At 46.7% G+C, this 12,242-nt stretch overlaps 3 protein-coding genes across 3 annotated transcripts; 1 reads left to right on the plus strand and 2 right to left on the minus strand.

Moving 5' to 3' along the window:
• Nucleotides 1–210: 210 nt before the first annotated feature.
• LOC130515441 (tripartite motif-containing protein 16-like) lies at nucleotides 211–2,707 on the minus strand. Its single transcript, XM_057015668.1, has 6 exons — nucleotides 1,912–2,707; nucleotides 1,748–1,843; nucleotides 1,447–1,680; nucleotides 1,116–1,293; nucleotides 933–1,007; nucleotides 211–868 (listed from the first exon to the last, which is right to left on the minus strand). Exons 1-6 carry the CDS (start codon nucleotides 2,302–2,304, stop codon nucleotides 333–335), a joined length of 1,512 nt encoding a protein of 503 aa, XP_056871648.1. The 5' UTR covers nucleotides 2,305–2,707; the 3' UTR covers nucleotides 211–332.
• Nucleotides 2,708–2,890: 183 nt separating this feature from the next.
• ush1ga (Usher syndrome 1Ga (autosomal recessive)) lies at nucleotides 2,891–7,683 on the minus strand. The gene is made up of 3 exons (XM_057015679.1): nucleotides 7,389–7,683; nucleotides 4,770–5,223; nucleotides 2,891–4,420 (listed from the first exon to the last, which is right to left on the minus strand). The coding sequence occupies exons 1-3, from the start codon at nucleotides 7,550–7,552 to the stop codon at nucleotides 3,620–3,622; spliced, it is 1,419 nt and encodes a 472-aa protein (XP_056871659.1). The 5' UTR covers nucleotides 7,553–7,683; the 3' UTR covers nucleotides 2,891–3,619.
• A 1,343-nt stretch (nucleotides 7,684–9,026) lies between these two features.
• LOC130515440 (proton channel OTOP2-like) lies at nucleotides 9,027–11,800 on the plus strand. The gene is made up of 6 exons (XM_057015666.1): nucleotides 9,027–9,523; nucleotides 9,593–9,729; nucleotides 9,806–9,864; nucleotides 9,953–10,095; nucleotides 10,175–11,019; nucleotides 11,110–11,800. Exons 1-6 carry the CDS (start codon nucleotides 9,094–9,096, stop codon nucleotides 11,278–11,280), a joined length of 1,785 nt encoding a protein of 594 aa, XP_056871646.1. The 5' UTR covers nucleotides 9,027–9,093; the 3' UTR covers nucleotides 11,281–11,800.
• Nucleotides 11,801–12,242: the final 442 nt, after the last annotated feature.

Genomic DNA, 12,242 nt, shown 5'->3' on the forward strand with positions numbered 1-12,242 from the left:
TTGTGCATTTGCAGAGAACTTGATGAATCTTAAGAACAAAATCTTTATCAGAAATATGTTGCCACTCAAACAAATAAAAGCACCGTTGGAAGATGTTTGCATATTTTTCCTCATTTACACAACATATTTTACGATCTCGTTGGACAGTTGTCTCTAGTTGACGCTCAATTTTACGATCTGAAATGGAACGTATACAGCCAGAGTCTATGGTTGAGCTCACCAAACTCTGTTTTTATTTAACTAGTAATCCTTTCAAGCCAGATTTTTTTCAAATTCAATATTGGGTTTTTAAATTTTGAATATTGTGCCCAATAAATCATTTCATAAATCAATCATTTTCCGTCGACCAGATGAATTAAATCGTTGTTCTTGGACATCCAGGCTGCCAGGTATAAGGGCTCGCTGAAGTTCTCCCTGTACTCGTGCAGCAGCCTCATGCCCTCTGTGACGTCGTAGAAGGACAAACAGCCTTGCTGGAAGTCGACGTAAAGCCCGACCGTGGTGACTTCATCGACCGCCAGCGGTGTCTCGGTGTTGGCGTGCCAGGCGAAGAAACCCCTGCTGTCTCTCCCTAAGCACCAGGAAGACATGTAGCCGGTGATGCAGCCTTCACACTGCTCCCCCTTGCGCTCAATTCCTTTGTAGGTGAGCCCCACGTGCGCCCCCTCCCCGCTCAGCTCTGCTTCAATGTAGTGCCTTCCCTGGTAGAGGCTCTCAGAGGTCATGGCCTGATGCCAGTGATCGAAACGATCGGGGTGGTCGGGGTAGCTGTGCTGCCAGGGGCTGGTGTTGATCAACTTCCTGTTGTCCTCCATTATGCGCAGGAAGTGATGGGTGGTGTCAGGGTCAAATGTCAATCTCCTCCAGTCTGTAATGGAAAAGGAATGCAGTGAGTAGAACACAGTTTGTAAATTGCTGGAAAGTGTTTTTACATTTGAGGAAGTCCTCTCGGGTCTCAGGGTCAGGCACGGCTGAAGGAGAAGACTTCGCCACCAGGGCTTCAGCACCTAAATTACCGAGATTATTAGTTACTCAGACAAACCACAACTCGCTGAGCTCTTAGCCGTTTAACCATTTCTTCCCTATCAGGATATAAGTGGGATGAGACGACCTACATTCTTCGTTTTTACAGGTCGGGCTTGTTTTTTCTCGGTAAGAGGAGAGAATCAGGTCACGGAGCTCCTGTGTGGCATCCATCACTACTTCCACGTAAGAGGCGAGGTGATCCATGTTGTTGATGCACACTGTGGGCAGACTCAGATCTTCCGCTCCTTTCTTCCACTCTGTGCATTCCTGGAAACACATCAAGCACTGGGGTGAAACAAGCCGTAAAATAAGGTGGATTGTTTTTACTGATGCAGAACTTTTCTTGTTTGGACCATCAACAGCAGGGTGTTGAATCGTTGCCCCGGGGAGTGTAATCCCGTGTTATTGCCCGATCTGCACCTGCAGGAAATCCACGTCAGATTCCCTCTTGGACAGTTTGTTCATCTCGGTAAGAATCCTGATCAGCTCTGCTCTCCTCTGCTCCAGATGGGCCTGGATGCTCTCTGCCTGTTGGAGAGCCGCCTTCTTCTCCCCCTTCAGCACCTGCACCTCTTGCTTTCTGGCCTCCTTGACGGTGGCTAGCAGCAGGTCAAATTGCTGTTCAACGACGACACAGGCACCCTGCACAGAAGACTGATGGCAGAGAGAATAAATGAGCAGAAATAAACTTTACGCAAAATTCTGTCTCTTTTGGCTCTACCCTGATTAGGTCATGGTTTCTCTTCAGCTCCTCAATGGCAGTCTCAGCCTCTGAGGCACGTGCGCTGATCTCTTCACGCTTCTTTTGCAGTTCTGCCTACAAGCAGCAACAACGGTAACTATATATTGAAACTTTTGCCTCCCTGACCCTAAAGTACGCCAAACCTCGATTCCGCTGCGCGCCTCCCTCGTGGATATGGTCGGGTGCCCTTTGTGCTGCTGCTTCTCGCATTCCGAACACACACAGCAGCTGTCCTTCATGCAGAAACGCACGAAAGGCAGGCGGTGAACCTCGCAGACCCGGCAGTTTGTGTCGTGGAGGGGATCCACGAGTCGGTGCTTCTGAAATTTGGTGTTCAGCAGGTGGGGCCTGAGATGGGCTTCGCAGTAAGAAACCTGGCATGTCAGGCAGGTTTTCATGGCCCTGCAGGGAGAGTCCAAACAGGAGTCACAGGGCACGTCCTCTGGAGGCAGGTACTGGAACGGTTCGGCAAAAAGATTCACGGATTCTGTGTTATTTTTCAGGTTATCCTGGAGTTCCCCGTTAAGTTCTTCCATGTTGACTTTCAGCTCAAGATCTCACTGCCAAAATCCCCCGCCTAAAATAAGTTCCTTTGTACTCGGAGGAAGCTGAAGAAGTGGCCCTCCCACATTTAATTCCAACGGCTCATCTCTTACCCAGCGTCACGGTTTAAGATTCAGCAGATTAAGCAGGCGAAGGAAGTAAACGATAAGTTTTACGACCAACCCAGAAAGGCAACAAACTTCCTGTTTGTTCTAATCTCTATGAATCTTTTAAACACAGAGTAATAACAGTTACTTTAAATAAACCCACAGATGATTGATGGGTGATTACGAGTCAACGAGCTACTGCAACATTGCTAGGGAACGCCAGACTGTGTTTCCGCCTGATAATGACGTTGCATAACTGCCACAGAGCATCCAGACAATGGCACTTGTGTACAAAACTTCCTGAGCTGATGACACGCAGAGCAAGAGATTATTCCAAAGAAGATGGCAAAATAAGCACCTCCCCCCTTTTATTGTCTCTGCCACACAGATCCGCTAGTGTCAATACAACCACGATCACCTATGTGAAATAAAAGTGGAATAAAAGTGGAATAAAAGTGGCCTACAGCACATAGAAGAGTGAGGCATTACAAAAATTTATTAAAAGTCGGCCTAAGATTTAACAACGTCCAGCTAAACAGCATTTAACAGGAGACAGCACGTGCGTTATAACAACAGATGCTAACGTTATGATGTGCAGATAGCTGGGTGGGAGGATCTACCCCACAGGGGTAAGCATACTCAGGGGACATAGACCCCACCTCAATCAGTTCTCAGTTAACTGTGTTGGCATAAAATGATGCTGCAAAGAAATGCAGACACAATAGTTAGAACATTGTCAATGCTTTAACACCAGGCAAAACAAGCAAAAAGTCAATCCAGTGATCCTGGGATCGGGGATCTACCATCTCACTGCAGGATCCACACCACTGCCACCCTAAAGACAGGTCATTCAGCCACAATATGTCCTTGTTGGGGGGGTATGGTGACTTTAGGTATAAAATGATTTAATCTCGAGTCTTTTTGCCTCTGCCAACACCTCATTATCTATCGCAATTTACCACCAGGGGGCGATAAATGTGCTTCAGCGTCACATTATGGTTTGTAAAACATTGACAAAACATTGCTGTAAACCAAAAATCCATCCATCCATCCATCCATCCATCCATCCATCCATCCATCCATCCATCCATCCATCCATCCATCCATCCATCCATCCATCCATCCATCCATCCATCCATCCATCCATCCATCCATCCATCCATCCATCCATCCATCCATCTCATACTCCTGCACCATTGCATCACAGATCTGTGTCCTCAATGGATTCTGGCTCTTCTAAGATCTCCAGATGTTTTTTACAGGCACCTAAGATCTTTTTTCTTGGTCCTAAGGGGATATGGATGCTCTTCAGGTCCTGATCAGAGCACAGCAACAACGCATCCAGGTCAATCTTCTCCCGCTTGAAGATGAAGAAAAGGTCGTTCATGCCCAGCGCGGCCAGGAAGACCTCCAGCGGGCTCGTTTCTGGCTCGTCATCGTCGTCTAGGCCCAGCTCAACTTCCTCCCAGGGCACTTCTTCCACGTTTCTCTCCTGCAGGCTGCGTGCACTCCCGATGCTTTCCTCGTCCAGACTGGAACACTGCTGCAACCGACTGCGCAGACGCACATTACTGCCCGAGAGACCTTCGACCGCTTCCTCTTGACCGCTGAGGTCGAACATCCCTCCGCTCATATAGTTCCTCCTGAAAACCATGGCACCCAGACCTGGCCGGTTGAAGAGGGAATCATGTCCTGAGTCTGTGCTGATCTCAGAATAGTCCACATCGGGCCAATGCAGGTCCGGTTCGCTAATGGCACGAGAAATGGCATCGCTGTTGTCCCTGGGAAACATGTCACGGACATTGCGGCGTCCCCGGTCCTTGGGGTTCACGTAAGTTCCCTGTTTGAGAAACATGACATCGTTGCCGAGTTGAAGTCCAGAGAGGGAGCGCACACTCTTTCTCCCATCCTCGTAGATCTTAAAGGTCCCATCTCCTTGTTTCTTCTTCTCCAGCTTTCTCTGAATCTTGGTCTTCCCTCTGTTTGTGGCGTGGAGAGTAGCCTGACATGACATGAACCATAAAACAACTCTTAGACTTTACTTAGAGCAAAGACAATTTCAGTTAACTACTTTCAATATACATCAACACTGTTCAGTTTTATATGCACTAGTAGTCCTGTGACATGGTTAAGGTTAGGCTTGATGCCAGGGTTGAGATGTAAAAAAAGAAATTAATTAAAATTAACAGGCCACATGTAAAGTAATGAGAATGTCTTCCTTTTTGTGAAATTCAACCTAATCACCTGTTGTGAGCATCAATGTCTGAGGCTGACAAAAACAGCCCTGAGTTCAGTTTGAAGTCATTTGTGTTTTATAAAGCACTTATGTGATAGACCAGTTCAAGCCTGACCTGGGAGTATGGCACACTGATGGTGGCTGTGTTCAGGTTGTGCTGTCTGTGGCTCACAGAGCTGCTGGTGTAGCTGGAAAAGCTCATGGCATCCGACGCCGAAGCCTCGGTCATCTCCCTCTTAAACTTCCGCTCCATGTGCTTGCGGTGCTTCTCCTGCATCCTCCTGCAGTCTTTGATCCGTCGCTCCGCATCCCGAAACACTTTCTCCTTCAGCTTCCTCACCAGCTTGGCATTGAGCTCCGCCTGCTTGGTGCTGACGCTGTCCAGGAAGCGGACGCAGTCCATGTGGCCCTTTGTGGCTGCCATGTCCAGCGGTGTTTGGTAGTCGTTGTCCAGGCACCAGATGTTGGCACCGACAGACACCAGGAAGAAAAGGCAGCTGTGGTGACCGTTGGATGCTGCCAGGTGAAGCGGCGTGTTGCCCCATATGTCGCACTTGTCAGGGTTTCCTCTGAGAGAGACAAAAGAATTAACTCCCACCTTCATTGCTGCTATCTTTATTTCATATCAAAATGAGGCTTATTTGTCATTTGGTGCCCCTCTCTTGCTATAGCATGTGATTTTATTAACTGTTTATCACCAAATGTTCTGATTAGGGGAATAAAGCAGCTATAGCCAACACCAGAGGCAACATCTGCCTTCAGGGCGACGTTCTACGACCTCAGGCTTACCTGTGTGCGTGTGTGTGTGTGTGTGTGTGTTGTCTTTTTGTAATACGACCAGCAACACTCCTGAAGCGCCCGTCTCCAGTTTCACTGGAGGGTGAGGAGAAAACACCTCTGATAATATCACCCTCCATTCTGTGAGTCCAGACATACGTTAAAGGGTGTAGAGCTGAAATTCCCACCTCACACCAACACGCTTGCTCACACGAGGCATCACTCACGTTGTGCTTTTGCGTTTTTAATCGCCCTGAACGAACGAGGCGCCCGTGCCTCCGTGCCTGCATTCGTAGCTGTGCACGTGAAGCCCCTCTGCGAGTGCGACATGTATTATTGATGGGACGCACTGCGAAGGTTTCCAATAGGAATGCGCATCAGGGCTGCCAGATCTAAGAAAGCCAAGCTCTGATTGCGATCAGCACGTGCACATTCATGACTTTGTTGTTCTCCAGCTATTTCAAAAGACCACCCATGAATTTAATGCTTCAAAGATCCTAAAAACAAGTTGCATCTCGATGCTACTGGATGCAGGATACAGAAGGTTCAGGATTCAGAGTGGGAAAATGTCATAGATGACATCCTGGGACTGTATCTACTGTCTTAGATCATTTCAATTTTAGCCTTTAAATTACCTCACAATTGTTTTAAGGTCTGGCTGATCACTCTCCCCCTGCCCCCCCCATCGCAAAACACTATTGCATAAGATCAATATTTAAGGAAAATCATTCAGGGTTTCCCAAGTTCAACCGTTGGGTCAACAGCAATAAAAGGATGATCAAACAAAACGTAACATTATAAGCTACTAATGAAGCTCAACAGCGAGGAGCTAATAAAATTCATGTCATATTTTATGCTCATCCTCATAAAAACACTGGCATCGCTGACTTCGGGTCTGCCTTTAATCCCCTCTGTGTCCTTTATCACGCTGCTGCACCGTGACAGCTATAGGCTGCAATATACTTGCCAAATATAACTGCGAGGGGCATGTTTCCCATGAACATTATTAAACTCCTCTTCATTCTATCCCTGATTCTCTCACGGGTGTGGTGGGCCAGGATGTTCCTATCAGTGCTCACCCTTAGCGCCTTCTGTCAATCAGGGCTTTATGTTCCGGCATTTCAAGGCCTCTAGAGTCTTGTTTACCCTTATTTCATGGGAAAAGGTGGAGGCATGTTGTGGAGCACGCAAAGCCACCGAAGCATCCCCGTGATTCTGCCGTCATGAACCTGGCAGACTGATGAAAGAGGCCTCAGCCAAGTTTTTCCTCCATAATGGGCCCTTTTTTCTCTCTGGCCAGCAGGAGAACCAGGTCAGCCAGAAGAGACTGAGGACCGGCGGTTTTGCGTTGCACGCTCCACGGATGCCAACCACATTCGCGCTGTCCTCAGACTGTGTTATCAGCTGCTAATCTGGTCTTCCGTTATCTTTTCCACCACAGTGGTGGAATGAACTGACCCGGCGCACCACTGTCTGCAGTGATTTACAGTAGAGTTTTATGAGCTGTGTGCTCCCTGTGTGCTCGCCGCTGTGATATATTGATATGACAATCTGTCCATAAAGCCATTAGGACATTTGATTAGATGGTTTTAAAGGGCTTAGAGATGACTTTAGGTCGTGTGAAAAAGGGGTGAAGGGGAGGAAAAGCAGGGCCTCACACAGAGTTAGATGATCATCAACAGTTAGAAAATCTCCAAATTATGAGCTTAACTGTAAAACTCGACAGTAAGACGAGGTTAGGTGATTAAAGTTTATTACATTAGAGTGATTTGTGAAGAAAAATGACTTGCGTTTGGCCTCATCGTGCAATTTCTTTGCATTCCTGGAGGATTGTGATTTGTTTATTTCACTCTTTCTAGTTTACTCTCAATTTTCTATTGTATTTTTTTCGAGTTAGATGATATTCTTGATTTAAAAAATATTGATCGGAGGTACATTTTGTCAGGAATGTACCCACCCTCTGGACACGATGAGCCGCAGAGCCTCCACGTTGCCGTGATAAGCGGCCCACAGCGTCGGCGTCATGCCGTCCTCATCCGGCGCGTTCAGATCCTTCCGCGTCGCCTCCTTCAGCAGGTCCAGGCGGCCATCCCGGGCCGCCTTGTGGTACCTGTCATTCATGGCGCACGGTCAGTTCGACCCCCTCGGTCCCGTTCCGTTTCACCATCGCCGCCAGCACCGTCGGTGTTTGCGCCGGCTTGTGCGCGCTGCTCCCCGCAGGGTCGGCAGCGCGTCCGTTGTATCCAGGGACGCCTGTCCCATGACGGGAGGGGAGGCACTACTCCTGGTGGCTGAGGGGGGCAACACAGGCCAGGGGTTGGGTGGTGGGTGGTGTGTGGGGGTCCCCCAGATTTTGTCATATCGGCGTAGATCGCCTGTGAATTGCGGAATCGTAACATGCACACGCGCAGGCACGAGCAATTATTTGCTGACCTTGATAATCTCCTATTTAAAGTCTTGTATATAAAACAAGATCTGTATTTATAGTTATAATGACTCTGTTTTGTAGTAAATTAAGAAAGAGGAGTCGTAAAATCACCCATGCTTTTTCCGTGGCTGCCCTGATTGCTCAGTGGATACTTTCCTTTTTACTGTTTACATCAAACTATTCGGTAACAATAATGCACATCTTAGCAGTTGCATCTAAATTCTCTCCCAGATTACAGCATCCACTAAAGGGGGCCCTTTTCCCCTTTTATTTGAAGCCGAGAGGATAAAAGTGGGATTCCAGAAGTGATCCTGCACTCACAAAAAAGGCACATCAAATTGTGACCTATGGATGTAGTGATAAGGGAGGAAGAAGAGCAGGTTAGACGGACTTGATTCACAGTCATGACCCCTGAGGGCCACAGCCAAAAGGAGAAGAAGCTTAAAATTCTTTCAAAGTTAGTCCCACCCTGCTTTAAAAAGAGGACAGTTAGCATATTTAAACGGATGAAACTGCACAGAAGCCTGACTGAAACTTCCATAACAATGGAGCTCAACACCAGTCAGCACTTCAGGGGGGGACCCACAGAAACAAGGTCAGAAGCTCAAAATTGTAATCGTTCAGTAAGATCAGGTTGTTGTTTTTTGGGATCTCAGAATTACCCAGAAAAGGGATTTCGCGGAAACACCTTTTGAACTTTTGTATTTTGTCCAAAAACAAGGTGTGTTTGGTGACAAAATGGTGTCGTACAACACAAATTTATTGACATTTATGACTGTACAGTAAACTGATCCGCCTCAGAGCGCGTATAAAAGTCATGACAGCTCGGCCTGCTCCTCAGAATCGCTCAGCTTCAGGTACGCTTCACTGACTTGATCCATTTGAATGTTTTCAGTTGAGAGATTTAGCTCAGTTTTCAGTGCGCAGTGGTTGTTTTCATCTAATGTTGCACCTTCAGTCTTTTGGACGTGACGCGTGATCTTATCAGAGACGGAGAGATAATCTAACCCAGGTCCGAATGTTTGGGGTCTCATTCGTTTAGCATTGGTTTAGTTGGTTATTTTGCTCTTTTGTGCAGCACTGGTGTTGACACGTATGCTGATTTTGTAGCCGCGGACAGGTTTCACTTGGGCGGGGCCAGTCCAGGAAAGAAGTTTATAAAGGGTGTAGGACAGCCTTGCTTGTAACCAGATGCAGCTTCAGTTGCAGCACCTGGAGGACAGAGCAGGAAAATATGTGCCTGAATAGCGGCTTTCCCTGCCAGTGTTTGACCGATGGCTATCCTTGTCAACCCTGCAGGATGACGTGCAAAGACAAGGAGACAGAACAGGCTCATCTCTCCAACAGCACCAGTGCTCCGGGTCAAACGGAGAACCCCTGTGAGCCCGACCCAGATGCTGACACAGTGGTGAGGGAGCGGCCCCGCAACTGGGGATGGATGCTGTCCGGGATCTTCTGCATCAACATCCTGATCCTGGGCTGCGCTCTGGTCAGCAGCAGTGCTTACAAGGAGGTTGACATCGACATGTCCGACCTGCAGATCTTCCTCACCATCCTGCTCATCCTCACCTCCATCTGGATGATCTATTATATCACCTACACAGCCAGGCAGGAGGACGCTGTTGTTTACAAAGACGGCCACGCCGGACCTGTGTGGCTCAGGGGTAAGGAAAGTTCTCATTTGATTTACAAAGATAGTCTTGGTCAATGCCTGACCCGGTCTGTTTCTCTAGGAGGTCTGGTGGTCTTCGGAGTCCTCAGTATTATCATGGACATCTTCAAAATCACCAGCTACGTGGGCTACGTGCACTGCGATTCTGCTGTAAAAGTCGTATTTCCGGTGGTGCAACTGGTTTTCGTTGTCGTGCAGGTAATCCTCGACATCCCACTCCTCATGTTTTTCCTAACTCCAAATGTAGTCAGCTCACCGTGCGCTTGCTTTGCAGACGTACTTTTTCTGGTTCCACTCCAAAGACTGTGTACAGGTGCAGAAGAACCTGTCAAGGTAGGTGGTCAGTCGCGCTAGCCTCCTCTTTGTAAAAAGAAATGAACGTGTATTCTCATGCACACTCATGCTGTCTGATTCTCTCCAGATGTGGGCTCATGCTCACCCTCTCCACCAATCTCGTTGTTTGGATGACCGCGGTCACAGAGGAGTCCCTTCATCAAACCACATTTCCCGAGTACCTGGGCAACGACACAAAAATCTCTGGACGAAGCGCATTCATTAGTAAAGGTAACTAAAGTGGCTCAAACAGTTAAAAAAGTTTTAAAAAATGAGAAATAAATTGGTGAAACCTCACACTGTCTTACAGCGGGATATGGAGATGACAAATGCAAGTGCAGCCACACTTCATGCGCCGTCTTCAAGAAGGCCTACTACTACTTGTACCCCTTCAACATCGAGTACAGCCTCTTCGCCTCCGCCATGGCCTACGTCCTGTGGAAAAATGTGGGCCGAGTGCTGGACGAACACGGCCACCACCACATTAAATTCCGGCTGAAGGACATAGCTCTCGGGCCGGTGGCAGGAGTTCTGTTAGTGACAGCGGGTCTGGCGACCTTCATTGTTTATGAGATAGAAATGCTAAAGGAGGATAGTGACAAGGAGAAGAAAGACAATGCTTTAATGATGCACTTTGTTATGAATATAGTTATAGTCGTCCTCATGTCTGTGACCACTGTCATTGGCTGTGCCATGTTCAAAGTGGACCACAGGGAGCACGTGTCAGACAAGAACCCCACACGAAACCTGGACGTGGGGCTGCTGGTGGGAGCCTCACTGGGACAGTTCATCATCAGCTACTTCAGTATCATTGCCACAATTGGAGTCGGAGCCAAAGGACACCTGAACAGGCTCAACCTGACGGGGGGTATCCTGATGGTGATCCAGCTGGGCCTGCAGAACTTTTTCATCATTGAAGGTCTACACCGGGAGCCCTTTCATGAAGTGCAGCCAATGCCCACAGTGGTGGTGAACCCTTACGTGCTGGAGCCCATGAAAGACCTGGGCAACCTGGGAGGATCAGAAACAAAGCCCAGCCCAGCACTGGCCGAGCCGAGCCTGCACAGCCACCCAGCCGAGCACAGACCGAAACTGCTGTGGAAGCGGCGGGTGCTGAAGGAAGTCTGTGCGTTCCTGTTGCTCGGAAATCTCATAGTGAGTATAGAGCTCAATCAAATTCTCTGTTTTTGTCTCTTCACATTCGTGCAACGTTTCATCCTCCGCTCCTGTTGCTTTCCCTTACAGCTGTGGATCATGCCGGCGTTTGGTGCCCGTCCCCAGTTTGACCATAATACAGAAATGGACTTCTACAAATTCAACTTGTGGGCTACTGTTGTGAATATCGGACTTCCATTTGGCATTTTTTACCGAATGCACTCCGTGGCGAGCTTGTTCGAGGTTTACCTGACGTCATAGCGCTGCAGGTCCTCTGACCTAAAGCTGTTTTGGATAAGCTGTGTTCTTGTCTTGATAATACATTATTTCAAATCAAATTTGTTTGGTTGATAATTAATGGCAAGTATCATTTTCTGATATTACAACCTGCATATTTTACTATGTAAATGTATTGTAAATACAAAAGTAAACAAAACTTTGTATGGTTATTTAATACTTACTCTTGCACATAAGAATGGACACAGCAATAAAGCAGTAAAAAAAGGTTGCTGTGATATTTTAATCAGATTTAGTTAATAGTATATGTTATATTATATATTGTGTATTGAATATATGTTGAAACCACCAGACCTGTACCTGGATTGGTTTTATCCAGCCCAGTTTCAACTAGGCCATAGTTTGTCTTTGTAAACCTGCCTTGTTCAAAAGTAATTTTTAAATTTACAATATAAAGAATGTATTAATCCATTTTATAATGATGTGTAGCTTCACATTTGGGGAAAAAAAATCAGAGTAAAAAGGAATTAAACGGGTAATTATGCTTTGTTAATTCTAAGATCAATTCTTACCACGACATTTTGTGGCGTTATTTCATTGTTTTATTTAAAGTCGTTGTTGGTTGAAGGATGAAATAATTTAACCGCTGTTCAACAACAATCGAATGCACACCAATCCTCACCAGACGGCGGGATCGCAGCAAAAGAATACTAAAGAGTACGAAAAGCAGTTCTGGAGCCATTTTGTGATGTAAAATTCCTGTATGTAAAATTCCTGTATTACTTATATAGATATTTGAGAATGTACCATCATGTCATGGCGCGAAAATGTCACCGGACTCTAATTATTTGAGATAATAAGGAAGTGTTATGTTATTGTTATTGACATTAATATTTAATCTATTATTATTATATAAAGATAATAATAGGGTAAAATATTGCACTTTCAAAGAAACAAGCGCTGAATGTGTTTGGGTATGTTTCGGA

Source organism: Takifugu flavidus, chromosome 18 (genome assembly GCF_003711565.1).
Source record: "Takifugu flavidus isolate HTHZ2018 chromosome 18, ASM371156v2, whole genome shotgun sequence".
Lineage (NCBI taxonomy): Eukaryota > Metazoa > Chordata > Actinopteri > Tetraodontiformes > Tetraodontidae > Takifugu > Takifugu flavidus.

Excerpts from the sequence above, each read along its gene's own strand:
- LOC130515441 (XM_057015668.1), bottom strand. The coding sequence starts at position 2,304 with ATGGAAGAACTTAACGGGGAACTCCAGGATAACCTGAAAAATAACACA. Across the intron at positions 1,844-1,911 it reads AGGCGCGCAGCGGAATCGAG|GCAGAACTGCAAAAGAAGCG; the intron begins GTTTGGCGTACT and ends TGCTGCTTGTAG. Across the intron at positions 1,681-1,747 it reads GAAACCATGACCTAATCAGG|TCTTCTGTGCAGGGTGCCTG; the intron begins GTAGAGCCAAAA and ends CTCTGCCATCAG.
- ush1ga (XM_057015679.1), bottom strand. The coding sequence starts at position 7,552 with ATGAATGACAGGTACCACAAGGCGGCCCGGGATGGCCGCCTGGACCTG. Across the intron at positions 5,224-7,388 it reads CGGCTCATCGTGTCCAGAGG|AGGAAACCCTGACAAGTGCG; the intron begins GTGGGTACATTC and ends TGTCTCTCTCAG. Across the intron at positions 4,421-4,769 it reads TCAGTGTGCCATACTCCCAG|GCTACTCTCCACGCCACAAA; the intron begins GTCAGGCTTGAA and ends ATGTCATGTCAG.
- LOC130515440 (XM_057015666.1), top strand. The coding sequence starts at position 9,094 with ATGTGCCTGAATAGCGGCTTTCCCTGCCAGTGTTTGACCGATGGCTAT. Across the intron at positions 9,865-9,952 it reads GTGCAGAAGAACCTGTCAAG|ATGTGGGCTCATGCTCACCC; the intron begins GTAGGTGGTCAG and ends GATTCTCTCCAG. Across the intron at positions 10,096-10,174 it reads AAGCGCATTCATTAGTAAAG|CGGGATATGGAGATGACAAA; the intron begins GTAACTAAAGTG and ends ACTGTCTTACAG.